Raw genomic sequence first — 24,818 nt, 5'->3', positions numbered from 1 at the left:
GTTGTCTAAGACAAATAAGACTCAATCCCAAATCTGCACAACTAATTAGGGTATCTGATGGGGTAGCCTAGGCTCCTGAGAAGTTTTAGCTAGATATATGAAAGTCAGGGGATGGAGCTGTAGAGGAATGACTTTGCCATGTCAAGCTTGCACATATCCACATAGGTTACAAAGACAAAGGCTTGAACCGCAGAGAAGCTGAGTCTTGGCTGGATGCTGTGGGGTCCTTCCGGAACAGGAGCTAGGAGGCTTGGAAGGAGCTGCTATGAGACTCCTTATCTTCCTCGGGTGACATGTCATGAGACAGTTCCCATCTTCTCCAGGGTGGAACTCTCTGCCCTGCCCCCCCCCAGATTTGAGCTGCAGAATATAAAACTACTTAGCTGCAATCTACACTTGACTCCTCAGCAATGAGGTGTCCCACAATCTGCATTGTAGTTTTCACGTCATTCCTTTTGCTGTGTGGACAAGAACCACAGAGAGCTGGCACTTTGGCTAACCTTCCTTGCACTGTCCATGTGAGTAATAAACTGTCTGAATCTAAAGCAGCTTACTGTATTCTTACTGGTTGGACCAGTCAGGCCTTGGCCTTGGTTTTCCCTTGTCACATGTCTTGTGTGTGCTTGACAGAAAGCCATGTACCAGGGGCTGGTTATCTGTCTTCGTTTCTATGAAACCTCTGGACTGGGAGAGTTGCAAGCTGTAGGCTGATCTTGTGCCTACATGACTGGAATGATATAAAAGACAAGGAGGAGACTAAGCACTGGTTTTCTGTGTCAAGGGGCCCCTTGTGAGTGTAAGCTGGGGAGGAACAAGCATCTGCATGCATGGGTAGCTGCTGGACTCCTCAGGAGACCAAAGTTGCCACACATGCTGATTTCTTGACCTGTGTTTTCTACAGAGTTAAGTAAACTTAGTGATAGATTAAAGTCTGTTGTGTCTTGAGTTTGATGGCTAACCTACCCTGCCAGTGGTAGACAGATCTGAATTTTCAGATTGAGGACAGAAGTAAGTGCAAGTATGTCAGTAATCACAATTAGTGTAATGCATTAAACTCAACAATTAAAACATAGGTTCATATATTGGGCTAAATATATTGAATGCATCTACAAATGTTTTTAAGAGGTACATCTAAAACAAAGTAACACAGAAAGTTTGAAAACAAAAAGATTTACAAAAGTTCTATCGGGCAAATTCTAAACAAAAGAATACTATTGTAACATAGAATAGAATAAAATAGAACATGAAATGGAATTTAAACATTAAAAGGAATAAACGTAGTTTATATATTAGAGGTCAGCAAACTACGGCCCAACAGCCAATCCAACCCACTGCTTGTTCTTTTAAAAAAGTTTTATTAGGACACGATCACTCTCATTTGTTTACATATTATTTATGGCTGCTTTTGAGCTATAATGGCTGGGTGGAGTAGTTGCTACAGTGATTGAATGGCTGGTAAAGCCTGAAATATTTACTACCTGGATCTTTACAGAAAAACGTTGTCAGTTCTTATTTTAAACCAACAAAAGGAACATTATTCCAAGAAGCTATAATAACCGGGGATTTTTATGTTTTCAACAACATACTTCAAAATACGTAATTAAGAAACTGATAGAATTATGGAGAGAAATAGAAAATTCTCCACTTATACCTATCCATAAGTGTCTGCTTATGGATCGAGCAGACAAAAAATGGTAATAGAATATTTGAAATTTTTAATGGATATATGTGGAAAACAGTATGCTGTTTCCTTAAAAAATTAAAGATAGGGGACGGCCCCATGGCTGAGTGGTTAAGTTTGCGTGCTCTGCTTCGGCAGCCCAGGGTTTCACTGGTTCAGGTCCTGGGCATGGACGTGGCACTGCTCATCAGGCCATGCTGAGGCAGTGTCCCACATGTCACAACTAGAAGGATCCACGACTAAAAACAATGCAACTAGGTACTGGTGGGATTTGGGGAGAAAAAGCAGAAAAAAATTAAAGAGAATTACCATATGATCTATTTCTCAGTATAAACCCCAAATAATTGAAAGCGACATCTTGAAGGATATTTGTACACCCATGCTCATAGCAGAATTATTCACAATAGCTAAAATATCAAAACATCCACATGTCCATCAGTGGATGAATGGATAAGAAAAAGTGACATATAAATACAATGGAATATTATTTAGCCTTAAAAAGGAAGTTAATTCTGACTTATGCCACAGCATTGATGAACCTTGAGGACATTATGCTAAGAGAAACCCAGTCACGAAAAGACAAATTTTGGATGATTCCACTTATGTGAGGCACTTAAGAGTAGTCGAAATCACAAAGACGGAAAGTAGAACTGTGGTTGCCTGGGGCTGGAGGTGGGAGAATGGCTGATTATTATTTAATGGATATAGAGTTTAATTTTTATGAGATGAAAAGAGTCATGGAGATGGATGATGGTGATAATTGCACATTATGAATGTGTTTTATACCACTGAACTATACATTTAAAAATGATTAAGATACTAAATTTTATGTTATGTGCATTTTACCACAATAAAAAAAGGAACGAGTAAAACAATTAAAATGCAGAAAGTTGAAGAAACATTTTCAGGGAAGCAGAAGATAGGTGGATGTTCCATAAAAATAGAAGAAACCCAGATTATTGATGTCACAAGCATGAAGTGCCCTGGGCCCAGAATTAAAAAATAAAAAGGGTCAACTCAACATTGGTATCTTGTTCCTCACCTCCCTGATTAGGGGTAGAGGTGGTGGGAAGGGTGGTGAAGAGGCAGCTGAAAAGCCAAGGAGCTGAACTTTTGAACAGAATTTTTGACATCTTCTTTGTGAGAAGGCACAAGAGTTGGACCAGGCCTGCCACGAATGAGAGCAAATCCCCAAACGTTTAGTGTTGGAAGCCAAGAGCGTTTACAATATTAGGAGAAAGGTGAATTGAAAATAAACCAGCATTTCCAATGATAGAAAGCCAGTTTCACATCATTTCAGTCTCTGAAATTGGATTAAGGTGATCCAGGATTGCTAATACTCCAGTCATATTCCAGAAGCAAATATAAATCATCTCTGAAGGAAAATAACACCATCTCAGATCTCAACTCATTTTGAAAAATTTTCTTATACAACATCTATCACTCAATAAAAAATAACCAAATATAAGACCCCCCAAAAAAATGCTTGAAAACAAGAGAAATAACTGACAACAGATATAGACTCACAGAGGATCCAGATAATAAAGTTGTAGATACAAATTTTAAAATAACTATGCTTGATGTGTTGAAAAAATGAGAATTCAGCAGAAAACAAATCTATTTAAAAAGTATCAAATGGGGAGTTTTAGAACAGGAAAACACAATAGCCAATTAGAAATCCAATGGGTGAGATTAACAGAAGATTAGATAAAGATGAAGAGAGAATTAATGAATTGAAAGATAAATCAGGAGGAAAGATAAACAGTAAAGCACAGAGGAACATAAGGATGGAAATACAAAAGAAAGGATAGGAGACACTAGGGATATAGTGAAAAGGTCAAATATATATAATTAGAATCTAATCCCAGAGGAGTACAGGGAATGAGGCAAAGGCCTTATCTGAAGAGACAATAGCTGGGCACCTTCCAAAACTGAGAAAAGACATAAAACCACAGATGCAAGAAGCCAAAGAAGGAAAAATTAAAAAGAAAACCACACAAAGGCACATAATTGTAAAACTGGTGAAAACCAAAGACAACAAAGAGAAAACTCTCAAAAATATAAAGAACAAGATTACGTCAAAGAAGCAACAATTAGACTAATAGCTGACTCCTTAGCAGAAGGAATGGAAGCAAGAAAACAGCGAAATTACATTGTTAAAGTATTGCCACCACAGTGGCCTGGATAAAATTTCCACTGCTCTGCTGCCTCCACCTGTGTTCCTTCTCACAAGAGTGTCTGCATCATCACACCAGCACAGCTCATTGGCCCCTTTTCTCTACTCTTATTTATTTATTTATTTATTTTGAGGAAGATTAGCCCTGAGCTAACATCTGCTGCCAATCCTCCTCTTTTTGCTGAGGAAGACTGGCCCTGAGCTAACATCATGCCCATCTTCCTCTACTTTATATGTGGGACGCCTACCACAGCATGGTGTGCCAAGCGGTGCCATGTCCACACCCTGGATGCGAACCGGCAAACCCCAGGCCGCTGAGAAGTGGAACCTGCACACTTAACTGCTGCACCACCTGCCGGCCCCTTCTCTACTCTTAAAGTTCCCATCTTCTCTCCTCCATTGATGCCCATAGAACACTCCATTTTTCTGCTCCTCTCTCTTCTCTTTAACTACTAAATCAGGACTCTTTGAGTTCCAAATGACAGAAAACTGACTGAGCTTTAAAAAAGAGAGAATTTACTGGTTTACCTAAAAGTTAAGAGATGTAATAGTTTATGTACCTGCTGTAACAAATTACCACAAACTTGGTAGGTTAAAACAACAGAAATTTGTTCTCTCATAGTTCTGTAGGCTGGAGTCTGAAAACAAGGTGTCAGGAGAGCCACACTCCCTCCAGAAGTTCTAGAGGAGATTTCCTCCCTTGCCCCTTCCAGCTTCTGGTGGCTGCCAGCATTCCTTGGATTGAGGTTGAATCACTCCAATCTCTGCCTCCATCTTCACATTGCCTTCTCTTCTGTGTCTCTCTCAAAACTCCCTCTGCCTCGCTCTTACAAGGACACACATGGGTCGCATTTAGGTCTTACACAGATAACCCAGGATAAGCTCCTTGTCACAACATCTTTCACTTAATTATATCTTTTGTCATATGAGGTAACATTCACAGGTTCCAGGGATCTGGTGTGGATATCTTTTGGAAGCCCATTTTTCAAAGGGGTAAATGTCTCTTTAGATGCAGCTAGATTCAGGACCTCAGACAATGCTACCAGGTCCCTCCATACTTCCTATCATATCTGTATGGTCTGCAAAGCCAGATGGAACTTGAAATAGGAGGTCTTGAAAAGCCAGAGATGGTCTGGACCTCTGGGTGTTGGGCATCAGAGAGCCCCAGGCAGAGGAAGTGAATGAGGCATAGGATGTGATTCAGGAAAGAGGCTCCCCTTTAATAGTGAGGTCTGTGGCTTGCCTAGTATTGCCTAGTATTGCCTAAATCAGTAGAGCCACCTTCCCCTCCTCAGCGGAGGTGAGGCTATAGGTGGGGCTTTCAGAGGTAGACATCTCAGACCCTCGCAGAACCTCACAGACCCTGGAAGACCCTGGAAGAAGCAGAAGAACTTACAATTATACACAACTATGCACCAGGGCTTTGGGGGGTGGGAAAGGAAGGAAAAAGGAGGAAGATTGACAACAGATGTTAGCTTAGGGTGAATCTTCTCCTGCAAAAAAAGCCCCGCAAAAAACTCTACAACTGTAAAACATATATATATATATATATATATATATATATGGCTACCAGAGTGCCAACCATCATGTGTACATTTCAGGAAAGAAGAAGGGTAAAGGCAAAGGACAAGAAGGCCATCCTAGCTTGAGGCAGCCTCTTTACAAGCTTTCCCAGAAGACCCACCCAGTGACTTCTGCTTACATATCATTGGCCCGTGAGTGCCACATGACCATCCTTAGCTGCAAGGGAGCCCGATGAAGGTCGTCGTTTTTGTTCCCCCTCTCTAATCTGGACATATTGCTACTCCAAATTATCATGGTTCTATTAGTTAAGAAAATGAATAATAGCTAGGCAACTAGCAGTCTCTTGTTTCAACTTCTAAAATAGTAAAAGGAATAAAATTCCAAAGAAAACTCAATCAATCCAACAAAAATAGGGAAAAATGAAAAAAAAAATGGTGATAGATGGAAACTATGAAACAATATGGCAATAAGTCCAGTCATATTAGAAATCACAATAAATGTGAACTTGCAGTATCCATCTATTAAAAGTACAGAGACATTCTTGCTGGATCAAAACAGACACACCTGTATTTTATTAACAAAAGGAGAACTTAAAGCAATGGATAAAAATATAACAGGATAGAGACTCCCACTTCTGATAATGGTGTGCTAAGCAATTAAGATTAATTCTTTTGCTGAGTATAACTGGAAAAGCTGATCAAAATATTTTTAAAATTTCTAATTGAAGGAACTGAAAAGTAATATAGTAACATATAGTAAAAAATTTCTGGGCTGTGATCTAAACTAATCCAGAGATGCGAGCCTGGCATTTGGGGATGGCTAACACCTTCATCTTCAAACAGATGCTTCCTGTCCCATGTATTGCACTTACCACTTCCCCCATCTTCCAACTTGCTCCTGTCTTCCCCCGCCCTCATCGCATTAACTTCACACTGATGCCTCCCAGCCTTAAATGACCTCTTCTTCTTCTCTACATCTCCCCCATAGCCCCAACTGGTCTCCCCAACACTCACCCTCCACACTCTAAATGTGCTCCTCCGTGACCCCTGGGGCTGTGAATCTGAGGGGGAACCAGGTCCTCACAATAACCCCAAGGCTTTAGCCAGGAGCCCTTCTGCTCGGCATTGACCTTGTGGCTCCAGAGGTGTCTTCAGACGCCAGGAGCAGGCAGCGATGGGGGCCTGCTTGTGCAGAGGCTGACCCTCACCCATCTCCTGACTGTGCCCTTGAGGCTCTCAGGAAAAGAGGAAGACAGGAGAGTGCTTGTGGCCACTTGAGCCTGAGATGGGGACCCTGGCTGGTCCTGGGGGCTTCATGAGTTTTCTGGCCTGCGTGGGTCCTGATCTCCCAGGAGGCTGAAGACTGGGAACCTGACAGATGGACCAGACACAGGGTATGGTCCAGACAGAGCAGATTCAGCCACAGTGAGCTGACCCCACCAATTCCACTATCCTCATCAAAGATGATTATTGTTAAATTTTTATAGTTTATCTCCCTAATCACCTCCTTTTAAAAATAATGCCTGTATGACTCATACCTATAAATATATACCTAGATAGGGACCATAATGTTCTTCAATTAAATTTGTTTTACTTGTACCTTCCATGTCAGTACGTAGAGAACAAACTCATTCTTTGTGGTTTTATTAAGTACTTCTTGATAGATGAGTTAGATGAGTTTTCACAATTCCATATCTCCCAGTAACCACCACCCAAAACAAGATATAGCACATTTCTTTTTGTTTCTTTGTGCTGTTTGCAGGCAGTACCTCTTATACCCCTACACTAGATATAACTCTGTTCAGAATTATTTTATCTACCGTTTAGTTTTGCCTGTTTTAGAATTTTGCATAAATGAAATCGTTCTCTAATTACTCTTGTATGTCTGTCTTCTTTCATTTAGCCTAATATTTTTGAGATTCATCTATATTATTGAGTGCATCAATATTATTACTGCATATTATTTCATCATATGAACATATCACAATTTCTTTGTCTAGTCACCTGTTGATGAACATTTGAGTTGTTTCCAATTTTGACCTATGTGAATAAAGGTGCTATGAGCATTCATGCACATGTTTTGTAGACGTGTTTTCATTTTTTTGTGTGTAAATGCCTAGGAGTAGAACTGCTGAGTTATAGTGTGGATATACGCTTAACTTTATTAGAAACTGCTAAACCATTTTCCAAAGTGCTTCTCCTGTTTCATACCTTCCCATGAGCAGTGTATAAGAGATCCACCTGCTGTAGATCTTTGCCAATATCTGGTGTTGGCAGTATTTTTTATTTTAGCAATTCTCTAGGGAGTCTTGGGGTATCTCATTGTGGTTCTAATTTTCATTTCCCCCATGACTAATGATGTTGGGCATCTTTTTTGTGATTATTAGCCATTCATAAATCTCTGTTTGTGAAACACTTATTCAATAATTTTTTTAATTCTTTCTAATCATTATTTGGTTCCATTGTTTGATTGAACTGAAATCCATGTAATTGAATTCTCTATTGATGGTTTAAATTGTCTCAAATTTGTTTTTATCAACCATCCTGAAATGACTAAATCTATACACTTTTCTCCCAGTGAGCCAATATTTCCAGTATCCTGCTTTGTTAACCAAATTTGGGGCATTTATGGCAGGAAAGAATGGACAGGAGTTCCACATTTTCACCAAAAAGGGCTCAACTGTTGGGAACCATCCTGATGCCTGAGTCATAAGTGCCCTTATGACATCACAGCTCTCTCCCCTCTTCCTGTCAGAGCAGTGGCTGAAGGAGTATAGACCTGACAGCAATGGAACCATCGTGCTCCTAACTATGGGAAATTTAGGGGATTGCAGACCTGAGGGGATTTGAACCATCTATTTCCAAGTCATGGGCATTCAATGCTGTGTAAGAGAGAGCCAGTCTACCTAAAGTGCAGGCAGGGGAAGGTGGATTTCCATATTAACTCAGGAAGCAAGTCCTATATCTAGGGTCTCTGGGCAAGCCAGGAGGTTGAGCATGTGGTGGACCTGGCATAGAGTAGTACAGAGAACAACCTACCCATACATTTCCCCTCTAAACTCTAATTACAGAAGAATGGACAGTTTTGTGAAATTGTAGTAAAAGACGTTGATGAAACCACATTGCTGAAAGAGAGAGAGAAACAGAAGAGAAAGGAAAAGAAAAAAGAACCTCCACCATCTCCACCCCCTCCACCAAAGGTAGGTCGATGGAGGCCACAGGAGGTCAAAGCTGAGGGTGACCCCAACCTGCAACATCTCTGACGAAAGTCACCCCGGAGTGATGGATTTTCTTCTTTGTGGCTCATACCATGGGATGATCATGAAATTTGTCATCTAAAACAGAATATGTTTGTGAGTGAAAGATAGTGCTATGAATTATTACTCAGGAACAATAATCATAAACCAAGAATGTCCCAGCCCAACCAGAATGAACGGCTGCCCTAGCCAGAGCCAGAATGAATAGGGATTGACTCATCCCTGACTCTCCTTTTCACCTTTCTTCTTGGTCTGAGAAAGGTGGATGACTGAGACATGAACACTTGGTTGTAGGGAGGAGAAACCTGACAAGTGGGAGTCAGACTATGCAGAATTAGGCGTGGGGGCTGTGTTTGGGGAGTGCATCACCAAGTACAGAGAAACCCAAGTCTAGAATTATGTGGGAGTGTGTGTGCACAACGTGTGCATTTTCGTGTACTAACTGAAGTTTAAGGTGTGAGAACCAAAGGAAATAAAATAAAATAAATGAGAAAGACTCCAAACTGTGTGGAGCAGAAAAACTTCTAATACTGTGACGACAGAGGGAGACAGCGGGTTGTGGATTGGAGCTGGAGCCAGGCGTGAAAGGCAAGCAAGGGATGTCACTTCTCCAGCCTGCGGGTGGGGTCTGAAAGGAAAGGATATGCATCCCAGGTAGGTGGTCAGGCCCAGTGGAACATGATAACCCTTGGATCCATAGACCATGGTGTTCTTGACCAAGCCTGGTCAACCAGGCCCTTGTAACCAGGTGAAAGCTAGGTCAGTTGTGCCCCATGTGGCAGATGAGGCCCCTGAGACTGAGAGAGCAACATGATACATGTCCATTAAGGAGAGAGTGGGGGTCAGCCTGGTAGCACAGCGGTTAAGTCCACAACCTTCCACTTTGGCGGCCTGGGGTTCACCGACCCGGATCCCGGGTGCGGACATGGCACCGCTTGGCAAGCCATGCTGTGGCAGGCGTCCCACATATAAAATAGAGGAAGATGAGCACGAATGTTAGCTCAGGGCCAGTCTTCCTCAGCAAAAAGAGGAGGATTGGCAGCAGTTAGCTCAGGGCTAATCTTCTTCTTCTTCAAAAAAGGGAGAGAGTGGGAGATTCAGTATTCTTACCTGTTCTTCTGACTCCAGCCGGTGCCCTACCCTGTGCTCCTGATGGCTGAAGAAGGGGCCATTGTTGATAATGGATCAGGATGCCTACTTGACACACCCTGGGGCTGAGGTGGGTGGGGAACGTTTCCTGAGCGTCCCTTCTTTTTCCTAGAAACCCCGCCCCCCAGAGATAAAGAAGCCTCCTGACAATGAGCCAATAGCCATAAAGATCCAGGCCTGGTGGCGGGGCACCCTGGTGCGCCGGACCCTGCTGCACGCGGTGCTCAGAGCTTCGATCATTCAGCGGTGGTGGAGGCAGACGATAGCGAAATTGCTGGAAAAGAGGCGGCGGGCGGCCCTACTGTGCCATGCGCTGCAAGCACAGGCAGCAGTCAAGTTGCAGTCCTGGGTCCGCATGTGGCGCATCCACCTTCGTTACTGCCGTTTGCTTCACGCTGCCCGCATCATCCAGATTTACTGGCGTTGCCATAGTTGCCATACTCGTGGCTTTTTCCATGGTAGCTATGAACTCACTGCAAGCCAGCTGGAACTCGAGCTTGAGATCCTTCTAGGGTCACAGATTTGTCGCATTACAGACTGCATCCCCTTCCCAATAAAGAACTGATCAGGTCTGCTCCAGCCCTGTGTCAGCATGATCTCAGACAAGTTCCATGAGGTCCTTGTCTCAGCGAAGGGTCGGGGAAAATGACAGATACTGAGCATCTCACAGGTCAGGTCTGAGGAAGCAGCAGGGGTAGTCTGGGGTCCGGTGTGGAGAAGCATTCTGAGATCCCCGTGTTGAATGAGCAGGGCCTGTGATTGATTAGCCATGTCTGCCCTGGGTAAGAGAGTTGGGGATGCCAACTCTCTCAGCTCTTGGGGTTGCAAGGCCGCCAAGTCAGCCAACTTCAGGGAGAAGCCTTCAAGCATGGTCAATGTAAATGGTGCCCCCTGTAGTTGGGCAACATGGAGGCCTGTGTCATAGATGCTCTTAATGCTTCAGTGACTTCCCATTTAATTAGAACAATTTGAAAAGCCCTCCCCAGGTCTACATAAGTCTGGGTGGTCTGGCCCTGGGCATCGCATCCTCCCAGTCCTCCTGACTGCTCTGCTGTTATCAGACATCCCCAGCACGCTCCCATCTCAGCACTTTGCACCTGCTGCCTCCTCGCCTTGGATTGTCTTCTTCCAGATGGAGCTCTCACTCCATTCAGGTTTGTCTCTGCTCCAGGCTCCCTTCTCAGGGAGGCCTTCTTTGACCGTCTCATTGAAATAGCTTTCCCTCCCCACTACTGCATGCTCTGGCTCCTGACTCTGCTGTTTTCAAAGTCTTCATCCCTGCCCGGTTATCTGCCCTCAATTTCTATTTTCTGCTCCCCTTACTGGAGGGTGAGCTCCAGGAGAGCAGGGACTCTGGGTTCAGTGCTGTGTTCCCAGGACCCAGAACAGTAGATTCTCTCTTTCTCTTTTTCAACACGTTATTGTGTACAGTTTTTATTTTCTGTGTATTATGATGTTTTGACATCTTAAAAACAAAATCCCTTTCTGGCTTGGGAGAGGCTGTCCTTTCCCATAAAGACTAAGCCAATTCTTAGTCTTAGTCCTGAATCAAAGGACGCAGCCTGGTGCATGCCGTGGATTTGAAGACTAACCGATCTGGAGCCACACCCCCTCTCTCGGGCCTGTACACCTCAGGAGGCAATACTCGGCTGCCCTAATCGTTCCAGGACCAGGTGCCTGGCATCTGGGGACCACCCCTCTAGCTTAGAGCTCACCGAAATTACTCAAACTAGCCAATCCTAAACTGTTCACCCTGCCCTGCCTTGCCTTTCCCACTCCAGTAACGGCCATGGCAAAAGCTCTTTTCTCACTCCTGTCTTCTGCCAACTGACCAAAACCTGATGCTTCCCCTGTGACCCTGCGTGACACGCGGTGACCTCCTCTCTAGGACCTATGAGTGTAATAAACTTTGTTTTCTTGTGTCTCTCCTATTCTCTTGTGGCCACACCTGACTGACCATCACATAAAAGAACACGAGACATATATATGGTAAGTGAAATTCACATAACCGTGTTTAGATTTACCACATACTGGTAAGCATTAACATAAGGGTATCAATTCAGTAGCATTTAGTACATTCACGGTGTTAAGCAACCACTATCATTTATATCAAGTTCTAAAACATTTTTATCATCCTAAAAGACAACTCCATTCCCATTACCCAATCACTCTCAGTAACCACTCCTCCAGCCATTGGCTACCACCAATCTGCATTCTGTCTCCATGAATTTGCCTAGTGTGGACTTTTCTTATCAATGGAATCATACAGTATTTTGTGTCTGGTTTCTTTCACTTCTCATGATGGTTTCAAGGGTCATTCACATCGCAGCATGCATCAGTACTTCGTTGCTTTTTATACCTGAATAATATATCCTTGTACGGAAATGCCACTTTTTGTTTATCAATTCATATGTTGATAGACATTTGGATTGTTGGTACCTTTTTGGCTATTGTGAATAATGCTGTTTTGAATATTCAGCTGTTACACCATTTTACATTCCCATCAGCAATGTACAAGGGTTCCAAGTTTTCTACATCCTTGCCAACACTTGTTATGTTTCATTTTTTAAAAATTCTAGCCTTCCTTGTGGATGTTAAGTGGTATCTCACTGTGGTTTGATCTGCATTTCCCTCAAGACAGATGATGTTGGGTATCTTTTATGTACTTGTTAGTCATTTGTACATCTGCTTTGGACAAAAGTCTATTCAACATTTTTTGAGTTGTGGTTGTCTTCTTGTTGTTTCAATGGATATTTATGTAATGAATAAATACACGATTCCATCCCACCCTTGGATTTGTGGCTTCACTATGCTTCAAATCTTACTCCCTAGAATGACTGTCCCACTATCCCTGAATGAATCTCCCAGACAACCGACCCAGATCACTTATATCCAATAGACATGTTGTTCTCGGCCTCTTTGAATCATTATTTTTCCCTGACAATGCCTCTGTGCATGTGTGCCAGTGCGCATGTCTGTATGTTTGTGTGTATGTGTGTATCCTGGGCAGTAAAAGGAGGATCCATTTTTGTCTCTCCATTTCACCTGTGCAGACTGCTCCCTCTCTTTTTTGGTCTTTATCTCTGACTCTCTTTCTCTAATTTCTCATAATTTTGCCTTTCACTATATCTATAATTATCTCTTTATGCTCCTCAGTGTCTTTCTCCCTCAGACTCTGCTTCCCTCTATCTACACAACTTACAATGTCATGTCTCCCTGTATCTATTTCTCTGACTCACTGGGTTTTCTGGATCTGTAAATTGCTGGTAGAGATCATTAATATTTAGCCTGCCAATCCTCAGACATAGCTCTGCTCTTCTAAGCCCTGATTACCCCTTATCCCTAATAGCTCTATGATGATGAGATGGAGAAGCCCCATGGAAGGCACCAACGTCGTTGCTCTTGAGTAATGAAGACACTTGCTTAACCCAGGCTCAACCTAGGATGTACAAGTACTTAGAGGAATATCAGAATCTTTATACATATGGACAAAGTAATTGGTTCAGGGGTGAGCACATGACACAAGCTAGGTGAATGAGACCCAGTTCCGGTGCTGTGTGGAAACTACTGGGAAGGCTAACTATAAGGATTATGAAACCAGATTTTCTGGGAAACACCAAATGGAAATACATTGCTGAGAATAGAGCCAAAACAATAAAGTAGAGCCAAAAGATGGAAAGAGAGAGACTAAGTTTTAAGAATTCCTTTGGGCCTCTGGATCCAGCCATGCCTTAAGCTACCACCAGATATACTATGGGAATTCATAGTTTTGAGAGCCAACAAACCCCTGTTTTCACTAAGTCAGTTTGCTAAGATAGATAGCAAAAGAGTAGGAGACTTCAATAAATTAATGAGCACTTAAAAAAGATTGAATTTAATGTGATTTCCTGGGGGTATTCCCCATCGTTGTTAGTAGCTGGCAAAGCCAGATATTGTGAGTCCAAAAGCTGCTTATAACAGTTAAGCCTTCCCCATTCAGATTCCCCACTCCTTCAGGCAAAGCTTTGTACCTTAGGATTGCTCCTGGCCAGTTGTGAATTGTCATGGCTCACCAAAGTGGGTTTTTTTTCTCTCCAGAATGGAATTTCTGCCTCTTCCACCTCAGTCAGCACTGTCCCTTGTTGTGGGGATTCTTTTTATCCAGTTTTCAGTGTTCTCTCTCTCTCTTTTTATCCAGTTTTCTAGTTGTTCCAAGAGTAGTTGTAAATTTGTTGTGTCCAAGGGAGGAGATGAGTTCAGAGTCTGCCTGCACCACCATCTTGACACTGTCCCCCACGTTGTGTCATTTTAAATGCCCAGTTTTCAACAACAAAAAATCACATGATGTGCAAAGAAATAAGAAAGTACAGTCCATATTTAGGAATGAAAAAGCAAACAATAGAAATCATTCTTTCAGACGCCCAGATGGTGGACTTCCTAAACAAAAACTTTAAGTCAGATATTTTAATCATGTTCAAAGCAAAGGAAACCACATCTAAGGAAAAATTAAACTATGAGAACCAAATTCTCACCAAACAGAGAGTATCAATAAAGAGGTAGAAATTACTAAAAAGGAACAAATATAGGTTCTGGAGTTGAAAAATACAATAAGTACAATGAAATACAGCAATGAAAAAAAGAGACAAAAATATTTGAAGAAATAAAGACATAAAACTCCTCAAATTCTCTGAAAAAGATCTACACAAGAAGTTCAACAAACTCCAAGTAGAATAAACTCAAAGATATTCAAACATAGACATGTAATAAAACAGGCTAAAGACAAAGAGAGTTTCTTAAAAGCAGCAAGAGAGAAGCAACTCATTACATAAAAGAGATTCACAAAAAGATTATGAGCTCATTTCTTATGAGACACTATGAAGGCCAGATGGCAGTGGCATGACTCATTCAAAGTACTGAAAGAAAAACCTATCTGAGAGAGATGTCATCAAAATGGAAGAATAGGAATTTTCTATCATCTTTCCCCCAAAGAACACTGATTTTGACAATCATCTCTGGACAAGAGAGGTGGAAGCCCAGAAGTCAGCAGAGAAGTTCCCGCACACCACTGGAGCAAAAATAATCAGACTTGGTGCATTGAAGGGGATAAGAGGAATGGTTTAGCTTTCCCTGCATCACTCCCACCCCAAGGCAGCACAGCTCAGTGCTAACAGAGGCTTTCTCAACCCATGATTTCTCCTGTAGGAGAAAGTGAGAGCATATGAATGAGCATCTGGCTTTCCCAGCTGTGCAGGATGCTGCCAGAGAGGCCCATTTCATACTCACCCCATCCAGTGTACTGAGACATGAACTGCATGACTGGGGAGCCATGAGCAGCTGGGAAGATAGCAGCCAGGGCTTGGAATGGAGCATATCAAAGGGACATGGATCCTACTAACCACATCGTGAACTCCAATGGGAGGCCTGCACACAAGTCACTGGGGCCACCTCAGGTGTGGGTCCCCTGAACTGGCCAACAGGCACCCTCAGCATTCTGCATACCCATGCACACCCTAACCCCATGGTCGGTTCCTTATGTGTGCTCCTGATAGCAGTGAGAGTGAGCTTTTGAAGAAAGCTACTGGACCACATGGATAAAGCCAGCCTGAATATTCAGGCCGGAGAGAAATCACAAATTTGAGCATTCAGCTTCACCCCAGGGAAAAGGAAAGGGAAGCTGCCATCACCTGGCCTGGTTTTGCAGAATCAAGAGAAGGCATACAAGCTTAAGAATTCTTCCACAAGAGGAAGCCAGAATTTTGGGGCAGGTGTAACCATAGAAAAGGTTTGAAAGCCTCAGAATGCCTAGCAGGGATAAAAGAAGTTTCTACCCCAAAACCAGAGAATAAAGACTGGAGGAGGTGACTCCTTCTTCAAATGTGAAAATACAAATGCAAGACTTCAAGGAACATGAAAAATTAAAGAAATATGACACCACTAAAGAAACACAAAAATTTTCCATTAACTGACCCCAAATAAAGGGAGATCTGAGATTTACCCAATAAAGAATTCAAAATAGCTATTTTAGAGACATTCAGAGAGCTAAGAAGTACAATGAACAATTGTACATCAACAAGCTGGATAACCTAGATGAAATGTATAAAGTGCTAGAACCACAAAAGCCATCAAGACTAAATCATGAAAAAATAGAAATCTGAATAAATCTATAACTAGAGATGAGACTGAATCAGTAATCAAATTTCCCTCAAAAGAAAAGCCATGACCACATGGCTCTCCCGGTGAATTCTACCAAATGTTCAAAGAAAGTTAATACAAATCCTTTTCAAACTTCTCAAAAAACTTAAGGAAGATGGAACTCTTCCTAACTCATTCTATAAGGCCAGCATTACATTGATCTAAAGCCAGATAAGGACACTACAAAAAATCTACAGATCAATATCCCTTATGAACATTGATGCAAAAACCCTCAACAGAATACTAGCAAACAAATTCTACAGCACATTAAAAGGATCACACACCATGACCAAGTGGGATTTATGCCTGGAATGCAAGGATGGTTCAGCATACTCAAATCAATCAATGTAATACATCACACTGACAAAATGTATTAAAATCATATGATCATCTTAATAAATGCACAAAAAGCATTTGACAATACTCAACATCCTTTCATGATAAAAACTCCCAAGAAATAGGGTATGGAAAAAACGTATCTCAAGATAACAAAGGTCAGGTATGACAAGCTCACAGCTGACATCCTACTCAGTGGTGGAAAGTTGAAGCTTTTCCTCAAAAATCAGGAATAAGTCTCGGGTGCCTACTCTTACTACTTCTATTCAACATACTACTGGAGCAATGAGTACTGGAGCTATTCAACACAGCCAGAGCATGAGACACTTATACTTGCACACGCAAAAATCAAAGGCATCCAAATCAGAAAGGAAGAAATAAAATTCTCTCTGTATGCATGACTTGATCTTATATATAGAAAACCCTCAAGACTCCACCAATAAACTATTAGAACTAATAAACAAATTCAGTAAAGTTGCAGGATACAAAATCAACATACAAAAGTCAGTTGCATTTCTATACGCTAACTACAACCTACCTGAAAAGGAAATTAAGAAAACAATCCCATTTACAATAGCATCAAAAGCAATAAAACACTTAGGAATAAATTTAACCAAGGAGGTAAAAGATCTATATACTGAAAACTACAAGGCTTGGATGAAAGAAATTGGAGAAGACAAATAAATGGAAAGATATTTTGTGTTTTTAGATCAGAAGAGTTAATATTATTAAAATGTTCGTACTAACCAAAGTCATCTACAGACACAACGCAATCTCTGTCATAATTTTAATGGCATTTTTCACAGAAATAGAAAAAACAATCCAAAAATTCATCTCAAACCACAAAAGTTCCCAAATAGCTAAAGCAATCTTGACCAAGTAGAGAAAGCTGGAGGCATCACACTTTCTGTTTCACATTATATTACAAAGCTATAATAATCAAAATAGTATAACACTGGCATAAAAATAGACACATAGACTATGGAACAGAACAGAAAACCCAAAAATAAACCTTCACATATATGGTCAACTAATCTATGACAAGGGAATCAAGAATACACAATGGAGAAGGATAATCTCTTCAGTAAGTGGTGTTGGGAAAAGTGGATATCCACATTCAAAAGAATGAAACTGAATCTTTATCTTACACAATACACAGAAGTCAACTTAAAATGGATTATATACTTAAATGATGTAATACCTGAAACTGTAAAACTCCTAGGAGAAAACATATTTGCTCGACAGTGGTCTTGGCAATGATTTTTTGGATATGAACCAAAACTTGGTGACAAAAGCAAAAAATAAACAAGTGGGACTATAACAAGGTACGGATCCTCTGCACAGAAAAGGAAAAAGCTCAACAAAATTCAAAGGCAACCTATAGAATTGGAGAAAATAATTGTAAACCATACATCTGATAATGGATTAATATAGAAAATACATAAGGAAATCATACAACTCAACAGCAAAAAAAAGAGAAACACACACATACAAAAATAATCCAATTTAAGAATGGTCAGTGACAGACATTTTTCCAAAGAAGACATACAAATGGCCAGTAGGTAGATGAAAATGTACTCAACATCACTAATCCTCAGGGAAATGCAAATAAAGCCGCAATGAGTTATCATTTCATACATGTTAGAATGGCTATGATCAAAAAGACAAGAGATAAATGTTGGCAAGGTTGTGGAGAAAAGGGAAGACTTGTGTACTGCTAATTTCAATGTAAATTGGCACAGACTCTACGGAAAACAGTATGAAGGTTCCTCAACATATTCAGAATAGAACTACCATGTGATTCAGTGATCCAGCAATCTCACTTCTGGGTATATATCCAAAGGAAATAAAATCAATATCTTGAAATATCTGCATCCCCATGTTCATTGTAGCATTATTCACAATAGCCAAGATATGAAAACAACTTAAGTGTCCACCATCAGATGAAGGTATAAATAAAATGTGAGATTACACATATATATCACACTTCCCAATTTCAAAACTTACTTCAAAGCTACAGTAATCAAAACAACGTGGTAGTGGCATAAAGACAGAAATATAGATCAATGAAACAGAGTTGAGAGTGCAGAAATAAATCCATGTGTCTATAGTCAATTGATTTTTGACAAGGGTGCCAAACTCATTCAATGGGGAGAAGATAAACTTTTCAACAAATAGTGCTGGAACAACTGGATATCTACATGCAAACAATTAATTTGAACCCTAACTCACAACATATAAAAAACTTCAAATACATCAAAGACCTAAATGTAAGAGCTAAGACTATTCAACTCTTAGAAGTGTAAATCTTCATGTCCTTAAATTAGGTAACAGTTTCTTACCTATGACACTTAAAACGCAAGCAACCAAAAGGGAAAAACAGATAAATCAGAATTCATCAAAATTAAAAATTTATGTTCTTTAAAGAACACTTCAAGGAAGTGAAAAGACAACCCACAGAATAGGTGAAAATATTTGCAAATCTTATATCTGATAAGGCACTTGCATCTAGAATACAAGAACTCTAGGTTATAAAGGACTGTTAACAACTCAGTAATAAAAGTACAAATGACCCAATTACAAGTAGGAAAAGGATCTGGAGACATTTTCCAAAAATGTACAAATGACCAATAGTCAGAAGAAAATATGCTCAACATCATTATTCATCAGAGAAATGAAAATAAAAACCACAGTGAGATATTTCTCCACACTCAGTAAGGTAACTGCAATTTTAAAAAGTTGGATAATAACAGATGTTGGCAAAGATGAGGAGAAATCAGAACCTACATACACAGCAGGTAGAAATGTAACATGGTGTACTCACTTTGGAAAACAGTGCATCTGTTCCTCAAATGGTGAAATAGAAAGTTGCCATATGGCAAAGCAATTCCACTCCTAGATATGTACCCAAGGAAAATGAAAACATATGTCCACCCAAAAACTTGTACACCAACATTTATGGCAGCATTATTCATAATAGTGAAAAAGTGGAAACAACCCAAATGTCCATCACTGGTTGGATGAATAAACAGAATGTGATATGTCCATACATTTATATTATTTGGCCATAAAAGGTATGAAGTACTGATTAAAATTACAACATGGTTGATCCTTGAAAGCCTTATGCCAAGTGAAGCAAGCCAGTCATAAAAGACTGCATTTATGTGAAAAGTCCAAATAGGCAAGTCTGCAGAGGCAGAAGAAGATTAGTGCTTCGGGCTGAGGGATAGAGGCAGGTAGGTGGTGAAAGCTAAAGGGTACATGATTTCTTTCTGAGGTGATAAAAATGTTCTAAAATTGTTCTAAAAGTGGTGATGGTTACACATATCTGTGAATATACTAAAATTCATTGAATTTTACACTTTAAATAGGTGAATTGTAAGTTAAGTGAATTATATCTCAATTTTTAAAAAGTAAAAGAACAACTCATAGAATGAAAGAAAATATTTGCAAGTCATATACCTGATGATAGTACAGTATCCAAAATATAAAAAGAACTCTCACAACTCAACAGTCAGAAAAACAACCTAGTTAATAAATGGGTAAAGAATTTGAATAAACATTTCTCCAAAGAAGATATACACATGGCCAATAAGCCCACAAAAAGTTGCTCAACATCATTAGTCATTACGGTAATGCAAATGGGAACGACGATGAGATACCACTTCCCATCCACTTTGATGGCTATAATTTTTTCAAAAAAGGAAAATAACAAGCGTTGGTAAGTATGTGGAAAAACGGCCCAGCTGCCATGGAAGGCTGTTTGGCAGTTCCTCAAAAAGTTAAAATTAGATTTACCATATGACCTAGCAATTCCACTCCCAGGTATATACCCAAGAGAATTGAAAACATATGCCATACAAAAACTTGTACATAATATTCATAGTAGTATTATTCATGAGTCAAAAGTGGAACTAACTCAAATGTCTATTAACTAATGAGTCGATTAAAAGGTGTAGTACATACATGCAGTGGAATATTATTCAGTCATAGAAAAGTATGAAGCATTGACACATGCTACAGGCGTGAAGGTATCTTGAAAACACTCTGCTGAGCAAAAGAAGCCAGACACGAAAAGTTACTTTTTGTGTTATTTCAATCATATGAAATATCCAAAATAGGCAAATCTATAAGATTTAAAGCCAATCAGTGGTGGCCAGAGATTAGGGAAGGGGAGGAGAATGGAGGTTGACTGCTAATGGGTATGGGGTTTATTTTGGGGGTGATGAAAATGTTCTAGAATCAGGTAGTGGTGAGAGTTGCACAACTTTGTGAATACTCTAAAAAAACCTACGGAATTGCACAGCTTTAAATGGTGAGTTTTATAGAATGTGAATTAATCTCAAAAAAAGAGGGCTTTACAAACAAAATTTTAAAAACTTTATAGAAAGACATAAAAGAATTCCTAAGCAAATGGAGGGATAGTCCATGTTCTTAGAATGGACTCAGTATCACAAAAGCTTTTCTCCCCAAGATTACAGCACTTTCAGTCAAAATCTCAGCAGGACTTTTCAGGAAACTCACACGGACACCATGAAATGCTTGATAGAAATTTCTGTCTTTAATAACAGCTTTGAAGAGCTTGTCACATTGTGAATATCTGAATTTGTAATTTTTAAATATTTGAGTATGAATCTACCAGGTCTTGGTGTCTTATTTATGGTGGATCTTTAATAGCTGTCTCAATTTATCAGTTTTACATATTTCCTTCAGTTAATTCTAGTAATTTACATATTATTAGGAGATCATTTCCTCTTAGTTTTCAAATTTGCTAACATGCTATTCTCTTATATTTATTTAAATCTCCCTGTGATTATTTCCCCTTTCTCATTCCATTTTTGTTCTGTTTCCTGATCACTCAAATTCATGGGGTGTTCATCTGTAATAATGGTTTTTCAAAATACCACCCTTTAAGTTTATTTTCCACCACCCATTTTTGTTTCCATTAAAGTGTTTATCTTTATTCTACTGCTTTCAAGATTCATCTGGTCTTTCTTTTTCTGATTTCCTACAGTGTGCTGAGGGACTGAAACGTGAGTCAAGGGGAGACAGGAAACGCTAAGTCTGAGAAGACACCAGAGAGCTGTGTGGAGATATGCTGCCATGGTATCTCCTGCTCTCCTGTGTGACTCATCATGAGAAGGGGAGTGGACAGGCCTCACTGGAGGAGAGCCCTGGCATGGAATGGACTCAAGTGCCCTGTCTCTCCACTCTGAGCTCTGAGAGGTCTCTGACAGGAGGGACGTAGGCAGGCAGAACAAGGCCCCATGGAGCTTGTTTCTGAGGAAGACTCAACTGTGCGGCAGAGATCTTAATGCCTATGTCATAATGGAATTGTGAACTCACAGCTCTCCTCCTCATATTACTCATGCCAGACACCGGGAAACAGAGAAATCAGGGCTGGTGAACCATCTAGTGACACGCCATGGGGGTTCGATTTTGTGTAAGAGATATAGCCAGATCTACTGGGCAGGCTAGGGGTGGGTGGGAATCACTCTGGACTTCACAGGCCTTGGGAAAAGAGCAGATGCTGAGGCAGTGGGTATATTTCTGCAGAGCCATAGAGAGAAACAGCAGTCTAACTCATCCATTCATTTTCAATTTCATTCTGTTGACAAAAAGATGGCCACTTCATTGTAATTATAGTTAAAGATGTTAAAGAAACAACTGAATGGAAGATAAAGAAGCGGCAGAAAAGCCAACTAAGTAAAACCTCCGTGTAGTTAAGTGATGTCCAGAAAATTTATGTCTGTGTCATGAGGTGTGGAATTGTGCCTCTTATGGATCCAGAATATAAAATAATCAAGAGTCAGCTCATTATTGGCTCATTTTCCCTCCACTTACTTCTCAGCATGGGCTCTCTCGGCCTAGGTCTAACAGTGACCTAAAGACTAAGTGGAGAGAATGAAAGCCATCAAAAAATGCATGGGACTGGAAGGTGAGTATGTGAGGACTCTGAATTACAGTCAAATATTCAAAATATAGGAAGGCTAGGAATAGAATATGTGATGAGGGTGCTGAAAACCCACCACAGTATTGAAATACTACATAGTTGTGGCAGAGAAAAATCAGCCAATGGTGGTTTGGGACTAGGATTAGCAGAGAATGCCAAGCAAAAGCCTTATGAGGCCAAACTTCCCAGACCCAATAAGCACTGAAGAGGTAGAATGTCACTAACAAAGTCCCTCTCATCCCTAATACCCCCTTCTAGTTACTAATGGTTTTCCCTTGATCCGCGCACCCATGAGGTAGTCAAGAGGATGATGCTGTGACTCTGAGGGCAAGGTGATGTGTCCATAATGGCAGAGGAGGGCTCGCAGTCAGGTGTCCTGGCTCTTAGTCAGCATCCTGCTAACTCCCCTGAACTCTCTAAAGAAGAGCTGATTGTTAAGTGAATCCAGACCTCTTCCAGGAAGACCCTGGAAGTTAGTGGCAGGAAGTTCTCTGAGTGGTCTCTCTTATCTCTGCCTAGAAAGATTCAAAAAAAAGAGCAGCAGCCACGAAGATCCAGGCCTGGTGGCGTGGCACTCTGGCACGCCGGACCTTGCTGCATGCCGCCCTCAGGTCCTGGATCATTCAACGCTGGTGGAGGCACACAGTGGTGAGGCTGCTGCAGAGGAAGCGGAGGGCTGCCCTGATTACCTACGCAGACAGAGAGAGGGCAGTGGTCAAGCTCCAGTCTTTGGTCCGTATGTGGCGCATCCACTGGCGATACTGCCAGGTGCTCAATGCCATCTGCATCATCCAGTGCCACTGGAAATGCCAAAACTGCCAGACCTGTGCTCTCCTCCGGGGCCACTGCATAGTCACAGCTGATCACCTGCAGTTCCACATTGAGATCATCAACCCCTAAGAGATGGCAAGAAGGGGCACTGTGTCTCTTGTACCCAGTAAAGGTCTAACCTGGTCTGTCTCATGGTCTCCCCCAGCTAATGGAAATTTTGAGACTTAGGCCATGCTGCCTCCTCTTCTCCCTGGGAAAGAACTTCAGTGAGGTTTCCCTCATGCCTATGGACCGTGTTCTGGACTGACAATGACCATCTGCTACTTTGTTGTCAAAACAGAAATTGAGGTCCTAGTCTCTCTTGGTACAGGACAAAGCTAGAAGTCCCGGTTCCCGCCCCAGCCCCATTCCTTTCTTCTCATCCGAGGATCTGAGAGACAGCTGGGCTGCATCTTCCTGATGACTCTAGGCACATCTGCACGTGAAAATGGACTCTGAGGCTCTTCTCTGTCAGCCTGGAGTCAGAGATTGGCTGGGTCTGGGATACCTCAGACAAGGTATCCTTGACAAGCACCTAGAGACAACGCCAGCATTTGGCTGACTCTTCTGAGAGCAGCGCAATGCAGCCCCAAGTGAAGGATAGGAGATTGGCTTTGTGATAGGTGGGACTGGGGATGCTGATGAGCAGGTTATGACTCCAGGGACTAGTAGAATGCAGGAGTTCCCGGCACTTCAACTCGTGTCTACACAATTCCCTCGCCAGAACTTCTCTCCCCGAAGGCTGTGCAACAAACAGACTTCCCTCTGATATTACCCCCATCCCTACCCTTGTCTCCATTCTTGGTGATTTTATCATTGGCTGAGATGATCCTCTCAATCTCCTTAATTCTTACCCTAATAAATCTTTTTTTGTTCTCCTCCTCAGCCATTCACTCCCATGGTCATACTAAAGCAGTGCTATTCAACAGAAGTTTCTGTGATGATGGAAATGTTCTGTATCTGTACTGTCCAATGTGGTAGCCACTAGCCACACATGGTTGTGGAGTGCTTGTAATGTGCCTAATGCAACTAAAGAATTGAATTTTATTTTTATTTAACTTAAGTTTAAACAGCCTCATGTGGCTGGTGGCTATTCCATTGGACAGTGTGGCTCTAGACCTCACACCTCACCATTACCAATAATTGTTTGTTGTTGTTAGTGCCATCAAGTTCTGACTCCTAGCAACCCTGTGTAAAGCAGAGCGAAAACCTGCCCTGTCTTTTTTGGGCCATCTTCTCATCTTCCGGTGCTATATCAGACAATGCTCTGCTGCTATTCATAAGGTTTTCATGGCCAGTTTTTCCAGAAGCGGGTGGCCAGGACCACCTTCCTACTCTGTCTTAGTCTGGAAGCTCCACTGACACCTGTCCACCATGGGTGACCCTGCTGGTGTTTGAAATATCAGTGGCATAGCTTTCAGCATCACAGCAACACGCAGCCACCACAGTACGACAACCAATAGATGGGTGTTATTGTTCCCTGACCTGGAAATGAATCCGGGCCGGGGCATTGAGAGCACTGCATCTTAACCACCAGACGACAAAATACATAAAGCAGAATTCTCCTGTGCCCCTTTGCAGTCAACCACTACCCCATCACCAGACCCTAGTAAACACTGATCTGTACTCTGTGCCTATTGTTTCACCTTTCCCAGAATGTCATATAAAAGGAATGATAGTTTGTAGCCTTTTGAGTCTGACTTCTTTCACTTAGCATAACGTGTTTGAAATTTCTCTGTGGTGTCATCAGTACCCACTTGTT

At 41.3% G+C, this 24,818-nt stretch overlaps 2 protein-coding genes across 2 annotated transcripts; both read left to right on the top strand.

The window, feature by feature from the left end:
- The first annotated feature begins 8,111 nt into the window (after positions 1–8,111).
- On the top strand, positions 8,112–10,365 carry LOC103566920 (IQ domain-containing protein F5-like). The gene is made up of 3 exons (XM_070575171.1): positions 8,112–8,266; positions 8,452–8,580; positions 9,899–10,365. The coding sequence occupies exons 1-3, from the start codon at positions 8,249–8,251 to the stop codon at positions 10,349–10,351; spliced, it is 600 nt and encodes a 199-aa protein (XP_070431272.1). The 5' UTR covers positions 8,112–8,248; the 3' UTR covers positions 10,352–10,365.
- Positions 10,366–22,592: 12,227 nt separating this feature from the next.
- LOC139076073 (IQ domain-containing protein F2-like) lies at positions 22,593–23,146 on the top strand. Its single transcript, XM_070576390.1, has 2 exons — positions 22,593–22,679; positions 22,766–23,146. Exons 1-2 carry the CDS (start codon positions 22,593–22,595, stop codon positions 23,144–23,146), a joined length of 468 nt encoding a protein of 155 aa, XP_070432491.1.
- The last annotated feature ends 1,672 nt before the right edge of the window (positions 23,147–24,818 follow it).

This window comes from Equus przewalskii, chromosome 15 (genome assembly GCF_037783145.1).
Source record: "Equus przewalskii isolate Varuska chromosome 15, EquPr2, whole genome shotgun sequence".
Taxonomy (NCBI): Eukaryota; Metazoa; Chordata; class Mammalia; order Perissodactyla; family Equidae; genus Equus; species Equus przewalskii.
This window is presented reverse-complemented; position numbering and strand designations above follow the sequence as displayed.

Coding starts and splice junctions, on each gene's coding strand:
- LOC103566920 (XM_070575171.1), top strand. Junction 8,581..9,898: donor CTCCACCCCCTCCACCAAAG/GTAGGTCGATGG, acceptor TCTTTTTCCTAG/AAACCCCGCCCCCCAGAGAT.
- LOC139076073 (XM_070576390.1), top strand. CDS start 22,593: ATGGCAGAGGAGGGCTCGCAGTCAGGTGTCCTGGCTCTTAGTCAGCAT. Junction 22,680..22,765: donor TCTCTAAAGAAGAGCTGATT/GTTAAGTGAATC, acceptor ATCTCTGCCTAG/AAAGATTCAAAAAAAAGAGC.